This window comes from Anolis sagrei, chromosome 1 (assembly GCF_037176765.1).
Source record: "Anolis sagrei isolate rAnoSag1 chromosome 1, rAnoSag1.mat, whole genome shotgun sequence".
In the NCBI taxonomy this organism is placed as follows: Eukaryota; Metazoa; Chordata; class Lepidosauria; order Squamata; family Dactyloidae; genus Anolis; species Anolis sagrei.
The window spans coordinates 267,152,503-267,174,978 of NC_090021.1; the positions used below are offsets into that span (position 1 = coordinate 267,152,503).

Genomic DNA, 22,476 nt, shown 5'->3' on the forward strand with positions numbered 1-22,476 from the left:
TTAACCTAATGGTTCTCAACTTGTGGGTTCCCAGCTGTTTTAGCCTTCAACTCCCAGAAATCCTAACATCTGGTAAACTGGCTGGGATTTCTGGGAGTTGTAGGCCAAAACACCTGGGGACTCACAGGTTGAGAACCAGTGCCTTAACTAAAACCCTCAGGATCTTGTAGAAGGCACCAATGGCAATTAAACTGAGGTCAAAGTGCTATAATTGTGTTTGTTTGTTTTTTCATGTTACGAGCAACTTGAGAAACTGCAGGTCGCTTCTGGTATGGGAGAATTGGCCATCTGCAAGGATGTTGCCCAGGAGATGTTTTGATGTTTTGCCACCCTTGCGAGAGGCTTCTCTCATGTCCCTACATGGGGAGCTGGCGCTGGCAGAGAGAGCTCATCCACACTCTCCCCGGATTTGAACCTACGACCTGTTGGTCTTCAGTCCTGCTGGCACAAGGGTTTAACCCACTGCGCCACCGGGGGCTCCTGTAGTTGTGCAGCATGAAAGGAATCCTTGAAATAGGAAGGCTCTGTTGTGTGCCTGAGAAAGACAATTGGGCAGAAGGCAGCATGCAAGTAAAAAGTAGGCCCTACTTGAGAGTCTTCCTAGTTCCCATTGATAGGTACAGGCAACAATTCAGAAGACCTTCATCAGTCAACAAGTCTATATAGAGAACAGGCTTGTCTTGTTAGACGGCTAAGGAATTTCACACTACAGTTAGGCATTGTGATTCCACTTTAACTGCCATTGCTGCATCCTGTGGATTCTTGGGGGTTTGAAACACTAGAACTCTCTATCCAAGAATTCTAAATACCTCTTTCTGAACCAGTTATAAATATATTGCCAAGATCCCACATTGCAGATATGTAGCATAAAAGGACCTTCTGAGATCTTAGAGGATTTCATTTTTCTGTGTCTGGCTATAGGGTAGGGTTGACAGGTTTTTCTGAATCCCAATAAAGGACAAGTATCCCTGTTGTGCAGCCAGCACAAGATACATTGCATAAGCCTATATAAAGCTCACTTCAAATTTCATAAGAGGAATCGAAGTCTTGTGAAAGGCCCTCTTCTCACAGGAAATTGTATCACAGCATCCAGTAAGGCTTAGTGCAAGGCATAAAACCATTGTTGTAGACAAGTCTTGTACATGCTTTATCCTGCTTCATTCAACAAAATCTATACAGGGCCAGACAAGATTATCTGCCATTTGGAACCCTCCAGTATCTTACTACCCTCTTCTGCCTATTTTTCTTTCCACCAAAAAGAACGAGGAGTAAAGAAGCAGTGATGGCAACAGCCTGGGAAAATAGTATCTCCATGTCCTTCGATTGTTAAAACTAGGAGCTGTCTGACTGGAAGCATGCTGGGAGTAAAATTGTTATGTTTTGACTAGAAAGGAATAGTAGAATATATCATTACCAGATCAGAGTACTGACATTTATTCCCAGAAATCCCATAGTGGAGCATTTCATCTGTCATTTTTGTCCCATGCTGTTCAGTTGTTTTTATGAGTTCCGTGAAAATAAGTACTACTTCCTCCTAAAATGGCGAACGTAGTAATTTCTGACCTGCACCTCACAATAATAAGAATAAGAATCCATATAGCTCTGAGTGCAATTACCTGGTGCAATCGCTTTCGTCATCTGCTGCTACCCTTGTTATAAGAACATGAACCCCACTCAAGCCTTACTCACAACACTTTCTTGAACAAAAGGTGCCTGAGAGCACCTAAGATACCACACTCCACTATGATGTCTTCCTTATATCAAAAGAGAGGTGTCTGAAAAGGAATATAATTCCCATTTGTATGGAGACTCTCCATGTGAAGAAGATCATTGAGAAACCAGGGGTTTTACTTTATGGAAAGCTTCCTTATGCACAGGAACCTCTTCTCTTAAGAAATGTCTCTTTTCACATTAGGAAAGTGATGATGAATATATGGTAAGGAATTCCCTTGGCCCTGTATTCACAGGAACATAGTCAATATATGCCTGCATAGGGCTTTGGTAGGCATTAATTGTGCAATTTGGCCTCATATCAACAATGTCACAGAACTGTAACTTCTTTGAGATAGGAAAGAGAGAAAAAGACAAGCTTAGAACCATCAGGTATTTTGTTTCACTGCTTCTTCTATTTATTTGTTTTCCATGAAGAGTCCATTAAGGAAGTAAAAACAGGATCATTTTACAGTGTGGGTTTGTTTTCGCTTTGAAGTGCTAGGAAACAATCTTAGACCTGAATCTAGTTAGTCCAAACTCAATTAGACCCATTGAATCAATTTGTTGACTCACTGTTGAGTAATTGACTCAGGCTGGATTTTCACTGCCAAATAACGCACTTTGAACCATTATATGGTCAGTGTAGACCTATATAATGCAGTCTGAACTGCATTATGTAGGTCTACACTGACCATATAATATCGTTTAAACTGTATTATTTGGCAATGTAGATCCAGCCTCAGTACATCTGTTGTAGTTGGTACTAACTAATAGGATCCTATCGGTTATTCTAATGTCCAAGCTACATTTAGATTTGGAAATAGATTCAAATCCCCTTTGAAATACTCTTACAATGATTCTTTTTCCCTTTGAAGGGAGACCAGATCAGTCCCTAGACACATGATTTCAAAGATGATAGATGTCGTTTGTCAACTTTCAGCCCATCGCTAGCTTTTATGAATAAGCCCTTTCTGTTCCTGAACACACTGTACCACACACTCACACAGGGAGTCTTTATTAGTTTATATCTAAGGATACCCCCACAATTGAGTATGGCAAGGGCACAGGAAAGTAGCAAAACAATATTGTCAACATGACAACAGTAGACACAGCATGCAAGCTGTCTGGCCATTATTAGACTTTTTCTTTTCTTTCTTCTGAATAAAAAAGAGTTTAAGTTTATTTTTAAAATTTCATAAAAACCAATCTTCTGGCAGAATATTTATGCTTCATTTATGGAGCCAGGCAGAAATGGCTATTAATATTAAATGTTAATATAAGTGTTAATATTAATGCATTGTCCTGATTCTCACCAAATGAGACCTGTTCTTTATTGTGCCTTGCTTTTCAGATATAAAGATTACAGAGAGCCCCCATGGTCTGAAAATAAATATGAAATTGCGAAAGATTTCTGGGCTGTGCTCGCGGCAAGATTAGCATTTGTAATAGTGTTCCAGGTAAAGCATGACCAAAATCTATAGTAACGTAAAGTGATTGCAGTGAAACTAATAGAAGGGAAATGGCATATTCTGGGCAGTCGAATGTCCTAAATGTGCTATTTTAATCAGAAGGAGTTTTTAAAATAAGATTTCTTGCTCAGATCCAGTGAACACATTGGGAAGAACTCTAGAGGTTGCCACAGAACACAATTTCGTATAGTCAACCCTTCACATTTGTCGATTTCAGTTTTGCAGATTTGATTGGTCGTAGATCTGATTATTATGTGCTCTGTAGGAATCACTAGGTCCTCCAGCCCTCTATGATCAACTTTCATAGAGTTTTGTTGGAGAACCTAGAGAGAACACGTCTCTAAGTGTTTGTATCCCGTGTGATTCTGTGGTCAACGTCTGACAGGGGTTGACCATAGACTTGCACTGGAAGACCTAGGATTCCTGCAGATGTGTTCTCCCAAGTTAGAAATAATGTGTTTTATTTGTGATTTTTCACTTTTGTGGGGATCCTGATTGTAGCAAATGTGGGGGCTGACTGTACTTTTGGAACACTGTAAATTTCTTTCTTCTTCCTGGTAACATTTAACATAACATAGTACATTATATATCATACATCTCTATGCTTCCTTGCCAACAGTCAGTATTGTGAGGTAGGGGTGACAAAATACAAGTACCATGTTGTCACTGTTTATATGTAGTTTTACTAAGAGAGGACAAACAGATAGGAGGCATCAGGAAAAATATGTTCTCTCTTTAAACTAGAAACTCTTCCAGTGTTGAGTTACTTCACTGAGTTGTCAGGATTACTGGGTCACATGATGGATTTCAGCCCTCGAAAGTGGGGAATATGGTGCAACTGGTAAACGGAAATCAGTTTGCTCCATAAATAAGCTAAGGAGGTGTCAAGTCCAGGGAAGAACTACCTTAACATTATGCTGCTGCTTCCGACATTAAAATCCACATCATTTTGTGAAGCAACATGACTCTCTTTTACAGCTGGAAAACCTAACTTTCATCTGACTGTACTTTCTATAGTGATCCCCAAAATTTGGTCCTCCATGTCTTTTGGATTTCAATTCCCAACCACCTCAGTCACTTTGGCCAGTGGTCAGAGATTCTGGGACCTGGAGTCCAAAACTTCTAGAGGACCAGATTTTGGTCATACTGCTGGAGCAGCTAGCATACCATGCTGCTCAGGAAGCCATCATATTGACCCCTTCACACTACACAATTATGACACTGTGATTCTATTTTAACTGACACAACAGCAGCCTATGACATCTGTAGTTTTGTGAGTCACTACAGATGTCTGGCTGAATATTCAAAACTCTGCTCTGTAAACTGCAAATCCCAGGATTCTATCGGATGGAACCGTGGCAGTTAAAGCAAAACCATAGTGCAATAATTCTAAAGTGTGAACAAAGCCAGTATGGGTGATTACCAGCCAAACTTCCTGGAATAGTTTGAAAGAGCATTATGTTGCTAAATGAAGTAGGGTGATATATAAAGAAAGAGAAAGGACAGGAAGGTGCTGTCCAACATGCCTGCCCACCCATCCACCCTCTGATAAGCAGTAAAGGAATATGTATTGTGTTGGCAGCATTGAAATGACTGCATCAGCTCCTCGTGCCATTAATATAGATGAAAACTAATTTGTACTCTTCACACAATATGCTTTTTTCTGATGATTTTTCATCTAAGAAAAAGTTAACTAGAAAGAAGGAGAGTTATGTACACACCGCCATCAGTGCATGTAATCCTTGATTAGCTGCTTTTGTCAAAATCCTTAAATCTTTAGCTATGTACATTATGCAAAGAGTGATCAGTTTCACATTAATTCCGCACAGCTTTAGTTTACCAAAATTTGGTTCTTACATGTTTAGAAACTTCCATTTAAGGTACATGCTTCCATTTTAAAAAATCCCATCCAATATATGTAGCACATGCATGACCACACTTAACTCTATATTGAGAGTTCAAACATGTTTAGTTCTTATTGCCTGTAATTTGTACTTTGCCAACATTTTCTCAATTGTTCTTCTTTTTCAGAACTTAGTAATGTTTATGAGTGACTTTGTGGACTGGATTATCCCAGACATTCCCAAAGACATCAGCCAGCAAATTCATAAGGAGAAAGTTCTGATGGTGGAAGTCTTCATGAAGGAAGAACAGGGGAAGCTGCAATTGCTAGAAACCTGGAGGGACAAGGATAAAAGGAAAAGTGAAAACTGTAATAGCCATAGCCCCAGATCATCCATGAGCCATAGAGGGAGTGTATCTTCCTGTCATTCATGTCATGTTGATGTGTAGAAGAGAAAGCTGTCCTTACTGCTGGGGGGCATTCCATTCCTAAACAAGCCATTACTTAAATAACAGGACTTGATCCTTTGACAACCTGGTGCATGTTTAAGCATATGCAACCATTTTGCTTATATCTATGTGAGAAATAACATTCTTACAACAAATGGAGGACCATATTTTGTTTCTGACAAGATTTTTCCTTTTTTGCACAAAAATGTAATGCAGGGATTTTTTTTACATATATATATCGGTATGAAACATATATATATCAGTATGAAATATATGTAATATATATATATATTACATGATTAGCTTATATCACTGTTTTTATTTCTTAAAAATGCAGGTAGGGTTCTATAGGGTTTTCTCTGAGAAATTTATTTTAGCTTATTTATTTTTTAAAAAATGACAAAGTAAGAATCAGACAAGTATTGGAATAATTACGGACTCTCCATTCTTGGGAGGTTAAGAATATGCAAAAAAAATATAAACTGTGTACTGCAGAATGCTTCCTTGCAAGACTATGACAGGAAAGCTCTGGGCTTGCACCTATTATTGTTATTTTTTACATGTTTGCAAGCATAAGTCTTCTGAGGTTTTCTTTGCCTGTATGCTGAACCCACTGTGTTTTTTCTGAAGCAAAATATGTTGCAAGAATGCTTTATTTTTCATTTGGGGCTTTTGCTTTAGTAGAACTTATCAACTACACTTCACTCGCTCTAATGACCAAAATGGTCAGACTAGCAGCATTCTTGCCTTCATCCCAGCACTACTGAGAGCTGATCACTTGAATATCTTTCATTTTCTCTTACCTGGAAGATCTAAGGATTGGTGGAAGAGCATTTAGGTTAGTAATCTAGAGTGTCCGGTGCACATTCCAGAGGGGGTCCAGAGGACAAGAAGGAATATTAGCAACAGCACAATTTCCCCAAGCACTGAAGGGCCTTTTTAAAAACTGCCCTGAATTAAAGAGCACACACAGAGATCTACTAGCAAACTGCACTGCCCACCACAAATCTTGTTGGTGAAGGAATACATTGAGTAAATGTGTTCCCCAAGCCATTGTGTTCACATGTCATCCCTGCTCAGTATGCTCCACAATTGCATCCTTCCAAACATCATGCAATTATTAGAATTTCATTAACAGAACACCATTGTGGCTGACAGCTACTTTTACCTCAACAATTACAGTGTAGCAATCCAGTTCCATCAGAAAACCTAATGAGCATTTGGAATGTTTGATTTTACTAGGGTACAATTTGAGGTCTGTAATAATTATGAACAGCAATGAATAGAGAGGAGAAAATGCTCCATCTCTCATTGCTTGAATTCAGACAAACACTTTTAAAATGACCTGAATAAGTTCAGAACTAACAAAAGGAAAATTCCCACAAAAGACATTATGAACAGATTGAACTCCTTACTGAAAGATGCAGTGGTGGCCACTAGCTGAGTGAATTCTTAAACAGGCTTAGACAAAACTACATAGAGCTCTAGCAGTGTCTATTACCTATGATAATCAAATGAACACCTAAGCTGTAGGAAATTTAACTTTTTTGGCTACAGAATCTCGCAGCCTGACTGATGGCTGTTTTCTGTAGGATTCTTTGACTTGTAATCCAAAAAAGTAGTACTTGCAGAAGCTTCAAGTGAGAGAGAATAACTTTGAATCCTGAGTGTTTGAGATATACAAGAGGAGAGGATTGTCACTTTATGCACCTCCTACAGACTCAGCAGCAGTAGAGTCTCCACATCATGACAGAAACATAATTAGTTGGGGGGAAAACAGGCTACAGCATCTATTGGATACAACTGATGAGGCTTGGCACGGGTTTGGAATCGGACATTCGTCAACCTGCCGTGCCAACCAATGGAAACCAATCACCCAAATTGCTAGCTAGCTGTGGTAACCAATGCACCCAGGCAGTCTACTAAATAGATCCCTGAAATGACAGGCATGGGATTCAATGTGGGCAGAAGCCATTGTGGTTCTCTTGCCACCTAGGGTTGGAAAACAACCATATCACCCCGTTCTCTTCCCAAGAGCCCATCGGGGACCTCCAGTTTGGTTCAACAAGCACCCAGATCCCATTTTTCTTCTCTATATCTGGGGCCCATCCTAAGACCATCCAAAGAAAGATTAAAAAGTCAGTAAAGATTAAACTATGTAACTACAGAAAGCCACAAGAACCTGAAAAGGAGAAAATGAAGATAGGGCAGGGATGAATTTCCCAAGTCGACTGGTGAGGGGAGCTTCTCTGGTCTTCCCTGCCAGGCAGGGAGGCTGATTGGCTAGTTTCCCTGACCTTCCTGAGAACCATGGAAACCTTGCAGCCTCTTCAGAAGGAAAGAGTTCTTGGGTTTGCTGCCTCACTTTGCCTCAAGTCATACTGTAAATAAAGTTGTGGAACACTCTTTTAGGCTTCTTGAGTACATAGGTTTGGCTTCTGCTGGAACCAAGATGCTAGGCTCAGAAGCTCGGGGTATGATATAGCAGGGAAGTCCTTTCTTAGGTAGTTGGGTTCTGCACTCACCTTTTCAGGGGCACTTTCACAGTCTTGGTAAGAGCAAAGCTATAGTAAAGCTCTAATCTCTAGAGCTCCTTGTTGTGTCTTCTTCTTCCCCTTACTTTCTTTTCTTTCTTTTTTTTACGTTATTATCTGTTTTTGTAATTCCATTTGTCTGAACTTTGCATACTTTACATTTTAGTAGAATTAAGAGCTGTTTACAGTTGTCTTCCAGATAAGAGCTTACAGCAACTGTTGCCAAACATGGCAATGAAAGGCCCATAAGAATTTCTAATTCTTCCTGGTTTTGTATTTTTCTGTCCTTTTCAAATATCTAAAGCAAAAAAGCATAAAAATGGCATTTGGCTTGCTTTCAAAAGGTAGTGAAGATACTGAGCATATATAATTACAGTTTGTAATACCCATCAGCTCAAAAAGCAGCAGGCAAAAATAAAGAAGACGAATATGAAATAGAGTAAGTATAATCTTGTAGAAAATATTTCGAGGGGGGGGGGGGAGGAATAAGCCATATGGAGGGAAGGAAAGTGTACCAAAATGGTGGGAAATTATACCCATCTATAAATACATTATAGTTTCTGTTACAGAATTATTCCTGAAGATTTGAATGTATTTGGTTTGCTTCCTTGTTTATCAAAAGGTCAAGGTCGTATTGGGGGTTTGTTGAACATGGACTAGTACGTCTCCAGTTTAGAATTTCAAAATGACCAAGTGTAACCACATGGCTTGTTTCTCTGTGACTGGGGTTGTTGGGACAAGAGACTTTGGGCACATCCAGACAGTCCTTTAAAATGAGACCTCTCTTGGTTTTAACTGAGGCGTCCAAACAATACCTCCGGTAAAACCAAATTAATTCAGATCAAACCATTGATCCAAATTAATTAGATACCACACTAGATCTGGGCCTTCCTGAAGGGCCCAGGTTTAATGGGGTATTGAGTCTGTGGGGACTCACCCCCAAGTAGTTCCAGCACCAACCAGAACTACCTGGGGGTGAGTCCTCACAGCCATCTTGCACCTTGTAGGCTCCTGGAGCCCAAAGGTATGGGATAGCATCCCCTATCCCCTTTCCCCAAAACAACCCTTAAAATTAAAAAAAAACTTACCCAGCCACTATTAAGGTGGTGCTTCAGTCCTCCTGGCATGTAGAAATGATGCACCAGGAGGACTGAAGGACCACCTGAATGGTGGTGGGTACATTTTTTAAAAACTTAAGGGCTGCTTTGGGGGGCTGGATGGCATCCTGGTGGTTACCAGGATGGCATCTAGGTACACACACACACCCTGGTAAAGCTCAGGTTTGGCACAGATTTTGGCGCTGTCTTGAAGTGCCCCTTTTCTTTTTTGGTAACATATATATTTTGTTCCTGGAATAAGGATGTAAAGAAAGAAAAATCAGTTTACTAGGCAACCATCCCATACTTTTCCCGCTATTGCCAAATGTTTGGCAGCAAGTGGCACTGGTGATAGAATACAGCCAAGCATATGACAACATCCCTTCCAATAGCAATATCCAAGGGGAAAAACATGAGCAAAATGAGCATTACAAACTTAGATCTAGAGCACTCCTGCCAATTTTATCTAGTGTCAGACCTGCTGCTTAGGACAGGAGTTACTAACTGCTGTAAAAACACTGTAGTACAGAATACTAGCCCCAGTCATGCTGGGAGACATACAGGTGAAAATAGAATCGAACCCCCCAGTCTTGGTACATATACAGTAGAAAGGTTTTTACCCCTACACTCCTCCCAGTTTCTGCATGTTTTAATAAGCATCAAATCCATCTTATCTACAGCTTCTAGCTGTGACTTCGAGAAAGGTCTGTTACTTCAATCAGTGCAAAATTCATTTTTGATATGTTTTTAGACAATGTTCTGCCAAGTTATAAACTGCAAATGTTTTATCATATTATTCATTATTCATACATTATATAAGTTGGGAATATTTTTTTATTTTTAATTGTGAGTGAAATCAAATTCACTTTCATTTCACGTAGAACAGCCAACATCTGGATATATATGGCAAGCTCACCCAATGGTTACTTACAAAACCAATGTGAAAGACTGTTATATTCAATAAACCGCTTTTGTTGCAAAATCATTTAAAAGAGAAATCACTGCATAGTTTTGTAATAGTTGTTTCCATTTGAAGTATGCAATAAATTCTGTTATTCTTAAGATGATTCATCCCAAAAATGTTCTGTATGTGGAAGTGAATTATGTTAAAAATATTATCCAAACATGTTTAAAATATTAATCTAACCAAAGATTGTTCTTAATAAAGGGCTTATTTTGTTTATAATGGCTTCTTATATATTGAATTATAGGAATAACACTTGCTAAAATTTAAAATCATACTTAACTAACTTTTTCTAGTTTTAGTCAGTCTTCCTTACCTTTAGTATTATAGGACAATTAATGTATTTTATTTGATCTAACAAAACAGAACCACTCCTGCATGTTCAAGCTGACTATGGTTCATTCAACCAACCCGTATGCATGGATAAGAATGTACATATTCAAGAATTTAATAACACATTACATGAAGATGTTGTCCAGCCAAAGATATTTTGTAACATGGGTGAAAGGTGACATAGCCATCCTTCAGTTGGTATGAAATTTGGGATATTTCCTACTGTTATTTAATATATATTGCAAGTGCACAACATCCTGGACTGAATTCAGAAATGTTTTGAGTTATTCTATAAAGCTATCTGTGTCAGGTAGACTAGAAAGTACAAACAGTCTAGTACTGGCCAAAATAAAATCTCCCAATCCAAAGATCCTTACAGGAAACAGCATGGAAAGAATATGCCACCATCCAGATGAACTTTAACAACATTGAAGGAGATGGTTGAAAATTAGCCCCCAACAAATGGATGATACATTTAGAGCAGATACATTTGAGTAGCGAGCAGACCAAATGCACTTGCTGTATTATGGATGCATTTATATGCTTTTCTCTCTCCTTACACTAAAGGTAAACTACTGCTAGCTACTGGTAGTAGCCAGATTTGCACAATGCTATTTGGATGATCCTTCTGTCAGTCATGAGATCATTTCACTGTTCCACCTGCAGTTGTTTTCTTGCACCAATTCTTAAAGTTAGAAAGAATAAATGATAATAAAGCATAGAATAGACATTTGGGGAGATAAACACAAAGTTCTCAAAAGCAAAGATAAAGCCACTAGCACTCCTAAGACATGAAGCTTAGCAGGGAAAAGCAGTGTTAGAGGAAGGAAAATGCATTCATTGAGGAGCAAAAATAAGAGAACTCATCCTGTGGCAAATCAGCCTGACCAGTCACTATCTGTTTACAAGGGCAAACTTGGAATTACTCATAACATTCGGAAGCAGTAATAGTACCATAGGATCATAGGATTAGAAAGCACGCCATGGACCATGTGGTCCAAGCCCTTGCAAGTACGGGAACCCACAACATCCAACCCATGTTTAAAAACAACATATTTAAAAGTATGACTAAAGATGACCACTTGTTTTTATCAGTGTATCTAAACTGTCCAATTAATGCTGTTTGATATTAATAATTGCCACAGCTCAGTGCTATGGAATCCTGGAAATTGGAGTTCGATGAGACACCAGCAGGATTTGGCAGAGTAGGCTAAAGAATTGTAAAAACATAACTCTCATTATTCCACAGCAGCAAACCATAGCAGTTGAAGTGGTGTCAAACTGCATTAGTTCTACACCTGCGTTATATGGTCAGTGTAGACCCATATGATGTAGTCTGAACTACACTGAAATGCATTATATAGGTCTACTCTGACCATATAATGCAATTCAAACTGCATTATATCGCAGTGTAGATCCAGCCTATGTTCATGGCCATTGAATTGGCATAAGTATGAAGAAAGCAGGCATAGCAAACAAAAATAACCAAGTACCAGCCTCTTATTTAAGTCCATTATGATTCTCATAAAGGACTTAGATAGTTTACATTGGTGTAAAATGTATAGTGAATTATTATCACCCAATTTCTATCACTATAAAACGATGAATATACACTCACAGAAAATGATTTCTCTCATGCATGTTGAAATTTCAGTTCTGTAAATGGATGGATAGCCCAACTTAGAAATAGGTGGAAACAGTTTCAGGGTGGAAACTGAAATTACATTTCTGAAAACATCCTAATACTGACATTCCTATAAATAAGAAATGTTTATGGTTTTCTGAGATCATTAAATAATTTAAAAAATGCTTATGCTTGTTTTATAGTTTCTTTTGTACTAGTTTTTTAAAAGCTTGTACATCATGCTGGATTGCTGTATAGAAAATTATATAATGCACTTTTTCATAGAACATTTTTTAAACGAAAGTAAATGCATATAAAGCCTTTTTAAGGTCTTGTTGATTATTTCTTTCTATAACAGATACCTTCACCCCCACCATCTCACTCCCTGTTTGCATCTAAAGATGGAAGAAACTAGCATTGTTGGACTTCAGTTATATGTCAATTGAAACTAACTGTATGTGTAAAGTTTGAGTATCCTTAGAGAATCATGTCTCTGTATTTTGGAATTGTAAGCAATCTTATTTCTGGGTTCGTATCCTATCTTGAGTGCTTTGAGATGTGAATTTCAAAGTGCAGCCCCCTGATTTTTGCAGGATGTCCAGATGATGAACTCTCCAGGTTGATCTCAAAAAGCATGAGTTCAATGTAACTCTTTGGGTTTTACCAGGTTTTGCCATCTCTTCTACTTGTTCTGTTCTTTTGGGGAGCTGCTTATAGTAAATTCTTGCAGCCGTAACTGGGATGTGTTTTTCTGAAGTGGCTGGCATTCTGTTAAGAACATAAACATACGTAAGTCGCACTATGCAAGTTATTTGCCATAGTGCAATGGACATATTCTGCAGACAATTTCAGAAGCAGTGTTGTGCATTGCATTTATCCATTGAGTATTGTGGCTGTACGTTGTCCATCATGATTTCACATTGACATTGCACAATGAAACCCAGCCATTGTGCTTTTCGGTATTGAAGATTCTGTAGTGCTGGTGCAGTGTACATATCTCCACCACATCTAGATATTTACACAATGTAGAGGAGCTGTTGGTTCATAGGCATCATTTTAAGAGTTCTTGTTTTCTCTGATCTTTTTAACTGATGCCATCACAATTCACTTTTTGTTCACTGTGGAGTTTGTAATTGTCTATTGAAAATGTAATGGCCCAAATCTTCCCCAGACAAACATCTATGTATTTGTATATAGTTTGACACTTGTTCTCATTGTGCAGGTCTGCTGCTTCCCAAAAATTGGTAGGTTTGGGGATCTAAGCCTATGAAAAGGCAGGTGGAGGATTTAGATGGAAGACATACCATAGCTACTTTCTACAGCTGCCTCTCACTGTGAGATCATGGCCATACTGTTATAGAGCAAGAGTGTCATTTCACTGATGCACTACAATTCAAGTTCAAAAAAATATTAAAAAGGAACTTTTTTGTTCTGAGGTAGCTCAAAGTTAAAAAGAAACCCACTCAAGGATAAGAACAGAAAGTTGCAGCTGGTGCAAAAAAATACAAAAAATAATAATAATCTGGGTTAACCAAATGTTATATGGATATTTATTTTAAAACTTTTTAACGGCAGTAACAAATACTCCCAATATATTTGTCTCAACTGAAGGAATCTAATCTTTTCTTGCACTTGCACTTTTCTTGTAGTTTCACATCATTTGTGCAATCTTTTGTGTTGCTACAAAAACATTAAGGGGGAAAAGATGTAGCAACTGTGTAATGTCATTCAATTAGTAGCAATTGGAGTCATCCAACTGAAAACAATTCAAGGGGGGAAAGATTCTGTTATGAATAGAAAAGGAACAGTAGAATTTATCCTGATCAGAATTAAAATATGGTTCTCTAAAGCCTTCCTATAGTAATGTTGATGAATTTATTCCAGTTATTCCTACATCAGATTTAAGATTTGTATTTAGATTAAAACAAATTAAAAACAGATTCCTGTCAGGATCCAGTTTCCAGAGCCCAGACTTTGGCGCCGAAAACTAGACTCCTGACGTTTCACCCCGATAAGGAGTCTGCAGCTGGTGGCCTTGGAGGAAGGCAGTTGTCTGGTGGTGGGAAGCTTTTGCGCGGGGTTTTGGGTTTGGCGGGAGTTCACGTTTTGAACTGGTGGGAGTGTATATAAGGGATTGCCTGCTGCGACCAGGCAATCCCGGCTTTTCTGTGTCTTAGTATCTGATAGTAAAGTTCTTTGATTATGATGGAAGTCTCGTGTCATCATTGAGCCCAGCTATCATGAGCTGACATTAAGCCGGGATTCCTCGCACCATCCTGCAGCAGTAGTGAGGTGCTATGATGGAAGAGGGGAGCGAATCCCCCTTGGAGGAGGAAGAAGACACCGTCCTCGGAGCGATGGGAGGAAAACTAACCTCGCCTCTCGGCGAGGCCGAGGCAGAGCTCGAAAGAGTGGCGGCGCTCGCCTCCTCAACAGCATATGCTAACCCTAACGGGGTCACCCAAAGGTGAACGAGAGAGGTCGCAGGAGGAGGCAGCAGCGAGATAGACTTCACCTCCCCCCAAAGGTATGGCTACTTGGAGGAGAGGGTAGCTGCCATGGAAAACACATTAGCCATGATGTCAAGGCTGATGGATCGCCTGGCCCCCCTGCTGGAGGAACCCCAGCCCCGCACGGAGTCGCCATGGGAGGGGAGTGCGGGAAGCAGCCAGATCTTGGGGGCGAGGCGTAGGACCCAAGCAGCTCCGAGCAACGGAGGAGAGAGAATGCCACGGGGAGCCGCGACAACCCCGCAGACCCTTCCTGTAGCAGTCCCAGCCGGGGCAGGACGTGGCACGGGGCGCCCCGGAGCGCTGTTCAGGAAACCCGCACAACCAGGAGGAATGGCACACACAGGCGCCCAGTGGATGCAGCCCCAACCCCTGCAGCAGAGGAGAGAGGAGCTGCGTGCAGAATTTGGAGGGAAGTCTGAAGACCTTGATTTCTTCCTGACGCTGGTACAAGGGTATCTGGAGGACAACATGCATACCGTCAGATCGGAGGCCAGCCGAGTGAGAGCCGTAGGGGCAGCGTTGAGGGGAGGCGCAGCAAGTTGGTACGTCCAGCTCCATGCCCGACGCGACCCATGCCTGGGGTCAGCGAGGGCGTTCTTAGCTGCTTTGGAAGCGCGCTTCCGGGACCCCCTCGAGCGCATCAAGGCGAGAGATAGGCTGAAAACCATCACTCAAGGCCAGAGAAGTGTATCGGAGTTTGCCGAGGAATTCCAGTTGCTCGCCGAAAGGGTCCCAGAGTGGTCAGCCCAAACCAAAGTCGAAATCTTTAAAGAGGGCTTGAGGAAGGAATTGTTGGCCTGGGCGCTTCACCGCGACGACCCGGGAACGATCCAAGGATGGATCCAACTAGCCGGGCGGGTCGAGACGACGTTGGCCCAAATCAGGAGGCATCGAGGAGCAGCGGCGCAGACCAGACCGCCAAGGATGGAGAGCCGGAAGCCTGGAGGGGAGCCGCCCAAGAAAGAGCCTGCGAGCGGAGAGAGAAGCCAGCAGAACGGGTGCTTTATTTGCGGCCGTTTAGGCCATAAAGCCTCCGGCTGTTGGCAGAGGAAGGGGGGGGGATCCCCCGCGGCCCAAAACGAAAGCCGCTGCTGGAAAGAAAGCGGAGGAATGTTTCCCCCTGGAGGCCCCAATGGGATCCTTGGTGAGTCACAGCCCTGGAATGTTAGTCTTCCCCATCAGGCTAGAAGGGATGGGTAAATGGGTAAGCTGCAAAGCCTTTGTAGATTGCGGGTGCTCTGGAATGGAACTGGAATGCGAGAAGATAACTTTGCAGATCCCCATAGCTTTCACCCAATTAGACGGGTCGATGGCATCAGGCGCCCCGGCGAGGTTTGAAGCTAGGGGAGTGAAGTGCAAAGTGGGCGGCTGGGAGGGTGAGATAACATTTGTTATCTCCCAATTAGCAACATACAACGTAATCCTGGGTATGCCATGGCTACGAGGAGCAAACCCTTGCATAGATTGGGAGGAGAGGAGCCTGAGATTCCCAAAGACGCCAACGGGAATGGGTGGTCGAGGTGAGGAAAGCAAGCCAAAGGATTGGGTGCAGGACATTCCCCCCCAATACCAGGACTTTGCTGATGTTTTTGATGAGAAGGAAGCTGACAGACTACCTCCCAAAAGGAGGGTTGAGGTGAAAATTGAACTGCACAAGGACGTTACACTCCCTAAAGCCAAAATCTACCCGATGTCGGCTAGGGAGATGGACAAATTGAAACAGTACATATACAAAAACCTCACGCGGGGGTTCATTGAGCCTTCCGATTCCCCCCTTGGGGCCCCCGTGCTATTTAGACAGAAAAAGGACGGTTCGCTTCGACTGTGTGTAGACTACAGGGGGCTAAACGCCGTGAGCACAACCACCTGTTACCCTCTACCCCTAACCAAAGACTTATTATCTAGACTGGCGGAGGGGAGGGTGTTCACGAAACTGGACCTGATTGAGGCTTACCACAAACTCAGGGTGAAGCCAGAGGACAGGTGGAAAACTGCATTCTCATGTGCGCTAGGATTGTACCAATTCTGTGTTTTACCTTGGTGAGGGAGGTACTCCAAAGGCTAAGGGAGGCAAAATTGTTCGCCAAACTAGCCAAATGTGAGTTTAATAAGAAGCAAATTGACTTCTTAGGATATAGGATATCCCACAAAGGTATTGCTATGGATCCCACGAAGGTGGAGGACGTGAGAGCATGGGAGCCCCCAACCACACGCAAACAGCTACAGTCATTCTTGGGGTTCGCAAACTTTTACCGATCATTCATAAAAGATTTTGCCCAGCTCACGTTACCACTCACAGAACTGCTGAAAACAAAAGGGAAGGGGGAGTCAGCCAAAACACGATCCCGGGGGCTAAGCTAGTATGGTCAAGGGAGTGTCAGGATGCCTTCAAAAAGCTAAAGTGCAGATTTACAGAGGAACCAATTTTAACACACCCTGATACGGCCAAGCAGTTCGTGCTGCATTGCGATGCATCCAATTGGGCATATGGAGCAGCACTTATGCAAAGAGATTCTGAGGGGAACTTGAAGCCTTGCAGGTTCATATCCAAAAAATTCACTGAGACAGAACATAATTGGCCGATTTGGGAAAAGGAGGCACTAGCGATAATGAGGGCACTGGAATGTTGGAGGCACCTATTAGAAGGGAGCAGAATCCCATTTGAGGTGTGGACTGAGTGAGTACTAGAGTGAGTACTAGAGTACTAGAAAGCCTCATATCAGTGCAGCGGGGGGGGAGATGGCGGTCGTGACTAGGGCACAAGCGGAGCGCTGCAAAGAGCTGGTTGGAGTAGGAGGAGGGGGTAAGGATTGGGAAGATGAGTTGAAGCAAGCATACAAGGAAGACAAATGGCTCCAGGAGAATAAGGAAAAGGTGGAGTGGAATAGTGGATTGGGGTTCGTGAACAGAAAACCATACATTCCCAAAGTTTTGCAGGAGGAGATGATGAGGAGATGTCATGATAATAAGAGTGCGGGGCATTTTGGGGTCACAAAAACTTCCAAACTACTAGCTAGGCAATGTTTGTGGCCTAGGATGAGGGGTGATATCAAATTATATGTTTCTAAATGTGACACTTGCGCAAAAAGCAAAACCCCCACTACAAAACCCTCAGGTCTGTTACAAAAGGTGACTGACCCCATGAGACCGTGGACCTCAATTGCATTCGATTTTGTTACCACCCAGTAGGGGCCAACGATACGTATGGACAATCCTTGACCTATTCTCAATGCAGGCACATTTTGTTGCACTCCCTAAACTACCATCAGCAGAGAAACTGGCAGAGTTATTTGTAAAACATGTTTACCGTCTGCATGGATGTCCAGACCAGGTTATCAGTGACAGAGGGGTTCAGTTCACTGCAAATTTCTGAAAGGAATTCCTGCGGCTGCTAGGGGTGGAAAGAACATTGAGCTCCGCATTCCACCCCATGACAAACGGGGGGTGGAACGCACCCAGCAAACTTTGGGGACGTTCCTCAGATCATACACCAATCAACGTCAGTCAGACTGGGTCGATCTTCTCCCGTATGCAGAACTAGCGTACAACGCAGCCCCACACTCAACAACAGGGGAGTCCCCTTTTAAAGTAGTGTACGGCCAAGAGGTCTCTCCCCTTCCAAGGTTGCCAGAATGGGAGGAAAGAGAGCAGAGGAGGGAGGAGGATTGGGCAGGCAGAATGAGGGCCAGCTGGGAAGACGTGGTCACGGCACTACGGGAAGCCCAAAAGAAACACAAACTGTTCGCCGATCGGAAACGGAGGGAGGGGGACAAATTAGAGGAGGGCGAGTTGGTCTGGCTGTCAGCAAAAAACATCAGGTTGGATGCACCATCTCGAAAACTCACCCCAAGCTATCTGGGCCCATTCAGAATTTTGAATAAAATAAATGATGTCACATATAAGTTGAAGTTACCCAAAAGTTTGGGAAAAGTCCACCCCGTGTTCCATTGTGGATTACTCAAAAAGTATCAAGGCCCTCTCGACCCGGAAAGTATATAGAGATATTTCCTATTTTCATTTCAGGAGGAAGAAGAGGAGGAGGACGTCATGTCAGGATCCAGTTTCCGGAGCCCAGACTTTGGCGCCGAAAACTAGACTCCTGACGTTTCACCCCGATAAGGAATCTGCAGCTGGTGGCCTTGGAGGGAGGCAGTTGTCTGGTGGCGGGAAGCTTTTGCGCGGGGTTTTGAGTTTGGCGGGAGTTCACGTTTTGAACTGGTTGGAGTGTATATAAGGGATTGCCTGCTGCGACCAGGCAATCCCGGCTTTTCTGTGTCTTAGTATCTGATAGTAAAGTTCTTTGATTATGATGGAAGTCTCGTGTCATCATTGAGCCCAGCTATCGTGAGCTGACATTAAGCCGGGATTCCTCGCACCATCCTGCAGCAGTAGTGAGGTGCTATGATGGTGATAGTGTCATCATTGAGCCCAGTGTCTGATAGTGTCATCATTGAGCCCAGCTATCGTGAGCTGACAGATTCCTATGTTAAGTTTCAGATAGCCACAATGCACTTTTTCCTGAGATAGATCAGTAATCAGTTTCAGATCGTTTTAGCTATTTATTGTTAATAACCTCTTCATGGTGCACCACTAGTCTAAGTCCAGATATACAGATACAAAAAGGGCATTGCAAACCACGTGTAATGCACATACGGTACTTTAACATTGATACACATTAGTGCAGTGCTGTTCCATGCATGTTCAGAAACATCTTATGTCGGAGGAAATGTATTTAAAGATCATCTCAATCATCTGGCAGAGAACCATTACTATCTTCACGTAGTGGGATGGTGTAAGCGTTTCAACACAATGAATTCAGATCTGGTGAGTTATGAGCATAGAACACCTGCTCTTTCTGGATTGATCTTTCATGATTTGGAAATGATGAAAGACAGAGGAAAAGCACCATAGATCAGTGATATAACACATAATACTTTGCATGCAAATAGTCCCACATACATTCCGAACATTATCAAGCAAGACAGAAATATTTATTCTTGATATCATCTAGGATCAACAACAGGTGAGGCTCTTCAAATCTTGGATAACAATTCCCAGCATTCCTCACCATTGACTATGCTCGCTAGCATCGCTGGTAATTGCTGCACAATATGCTCCTGTAGGCATTACTGAGCCAAATGGTTCAGCATCTAGACTTTGTGTAAGGCTGCATCCTACAATTTTGGAAAACCATCCATATCACATTTAAGTAAGGAGGGTTTTCAATACCTTGGGCAGGTAGACCACAGATAGGTAACCTATGGAACTTGATATTGTTGGATTCCAGTTTCCATCAGCCCCAATGTGACTTAAAGTCCAGCAACATCTGAAGAGTCATCCCCATAGCACAATGGCTTTCATGGGTTCTTTATACAAAATGGTGTTATCAAGATTACAAAGAGAGCCAGCACTTCTGCCCCAGTTTCATAGTGTAGCCAAAAAAACAACTCACTGGACAAGTTATCAGAAAATCAAACAAAAAACTGATAAGCAGTTGGTTGTGCTGACATTCGAAAACTGACAACAAAGCAGCAAAAGTATATTATTCAATTATGAGACTTCCATTAATCATCATCATTAATATTCTCCCTTTCAATAGAAGACATGCTTTGCTATTTTGCCTTTCAGGCACTGCATCTAAAGAACGTTTTTTAAATAGAAGTTTACTCAACAAAATCAATTGAAACCAATTCCATTTAAAGATCAATCCTGCTAAAAGATCAACAGTTGTGATAGATGGAAGAACTTGTAGTCTCACCTACAGTTAATCTTTTACTTTTTATTTAAAAGGTGCTGTTCAAAGGACTACCAAGGCCATGCCATAGCTATAAGCTTAAAACCAAACAATATGGGTTCAAACTAAGAAATGAATATGTAAAATGGAACATGTTAAATGCTGGCTTCTTCAATATAGATTATTTGGCCAAGCAGAGTCTGAAGGCAATGGACATTACAGATGGAAATGTCTAGCTATATTTGGTAACATTTGCCAACTTACACCAGCATTGTGGGAAACACGGACTTCTGTTTGTACAATTGACACGGAAATTGCTCACACACCCTATTCTATTAACACTGACTATTTTATTTCTACAGCACTTTGTATCTAAGAAACAGTTCTGCAAATAATTAGCAGTTTCAAGCTGCCTGAGGGAAAATAAGTCTTGATTTTAACTCTTATTTCACAGTATGGTATCATTTGTTTATCTCTAGATAATTTCTCAGCCCAAAGTGTTCCTTTAGCATCCTACAATGAACAAACGAACCAACACTGTATGGAAAAATCTGGAAGACTTAAATGCAGTGAGATTACTAGTTATTGCATGATAATTGTCCCAATGCTGGGGAAAATTCTGGTGTATTTTAAGAGCAAGGAATTCATGCTGTAAACAAAACTACACTTTTAACTCCTCTGGTTCAAGGAAATGGCATCACTTATGTATTTTTAGATGATTTCCCCGAAATTTGCTTCTTTCCAATGGAATTTCCAAGGAAAACCTCTGCCATCTTTTAATTTACATTTTTTACACTTGAAAACAAATTATATTTTGTCTTCACTTTTTAAAAAATCACATGCATCCTTTTCATTCATTCTTAGTTATTTCCAATTGTAATGTTTTGGGGTTTCCTTCCTATGATAATATGTCAAATTTTGCACAATTGCCTTTTGAACATGAGAAGAACATTATCTTACAAATTTTGTTTTAGCCAAAATAGCACGAAGGGAGGTAGTATTTTACTCTTTATAAATGCCTATGGAACACCTTTAATAATAATAAATAATAATAATAAAACTTTATTTATACCCCGCCACCATCTCCCCAAGGGGACTCGGAGCAGCTTACATGAGGCCAAGCCTGACAACACATCAATAAAACAAAAAACAATAAGCAAAAACAATACAATTAATATAGCTCACATGTAAACAATAACACACAAGGATTTGAAACCTATGGCAAGGCCAAATGTGATAATTTAAAATTTAAAAAATATATGCTGGGCATGAACAGAGGAAGGATATATCTGGTAGGAGGGTTTTAAAAGAAATGAAGGGAGAGCAACCCAACAAGTAGTTAAAGTGCTTTGAAATATGATTTTAAGGAAACATTTAACTACAGAATGCAAATGTGATACAATAATGGTAGAGGAATGACTAAAGCAAATGAGTTAATCATTCCAAGATCTGAAGCGATCTGATCTTTCAACTGTACATTAGAATTGTTAAGCTGGAAATCTGAGACATAGTGTAAATAATAATAAAATATTTTCCTCTTCCAAATGTTTAAAGAAGGGAACACTGTGTACATTACAGGTCATCTCAATAATTATTGCCAGAATATGTTTGCACAATTAAGGCTGATGTGTCGAAAAAAAACAAAACCCAGCACTCAACCAGTTAAATCTTCTTCAGTGTAACAGCCACCCAGTCTATGTGCCAGAGACATAAAACAAATCTTTGCTGGCTGGAAGAGCAGGGAATGTCCGAACCATCCACAATGTCATATTTAGAAACTTCATCTGGTCCAGAATGCTATAGCACTGATTACTAGAATAATGTGGCTCTTATAACCAGTATTGACTAAACAATTTTGTATCTTAATAAACTCCAAGTGGTTGCCATGGTCTGTAAAGCCCTCAAAATTTGAAAACCGGCTTTGAAAGCCCATAAGCTTGGGGACCTAAGAGGTGGTTTTCTTTGTGTCCACTCCCATGCTCTTTCTTTACCTCCCTGCCAAGAAATTCTGGACTAGTCACTTGCCTCATGTTGTCAATAGGCAATAACTATTTTATCCGGGGCACTATTTGATGTTGCATTCAAGCAGATTTAACTGCTTCTTTGCTGTAGTATTATTTCTCTTTCCTATCTATTTTCAATATGGAGTTCTATTAAAACTAATTCTTGTTCCATTTTTGGCAGAAAGACAAAACATAAATAT

The 22,476-nt window shown here is 41.1% G+C and overlaps 1 protein-coding gene across 4 annotated transcripts in view; it reads left to right on the forward strand.

Annotated features, from left to right (window-relative positions):
• ANO1 (anoctamin 1) overlaps positions 1–10,291 on the forward strand; it is a 157,652-nt gene extending 147,361 nt beyond the window's left edge. For all 4 annotated transcript variants that reach the window (XM_060765422.2, XM_060765431.2, XM_067462705.1 and 1 more), the window contains 2 exons: positions 3,065–3,170; positions 5,214–10,291. In XM_060765422.2, coding sequence (XP_060621405.2) covers positions 3,065–3,170; positions 5,214–5,474 — 367 coding nt within the window. In that variant the 3' untranslated portion in view covers positions 5,475–10,291. The remainder of the gene's footprint in view (positions 1–3,064; positions 3,171–5,213) is intronic.
• Positions 10,292–22,476: the final 12,185 nt, after the last annotated feature.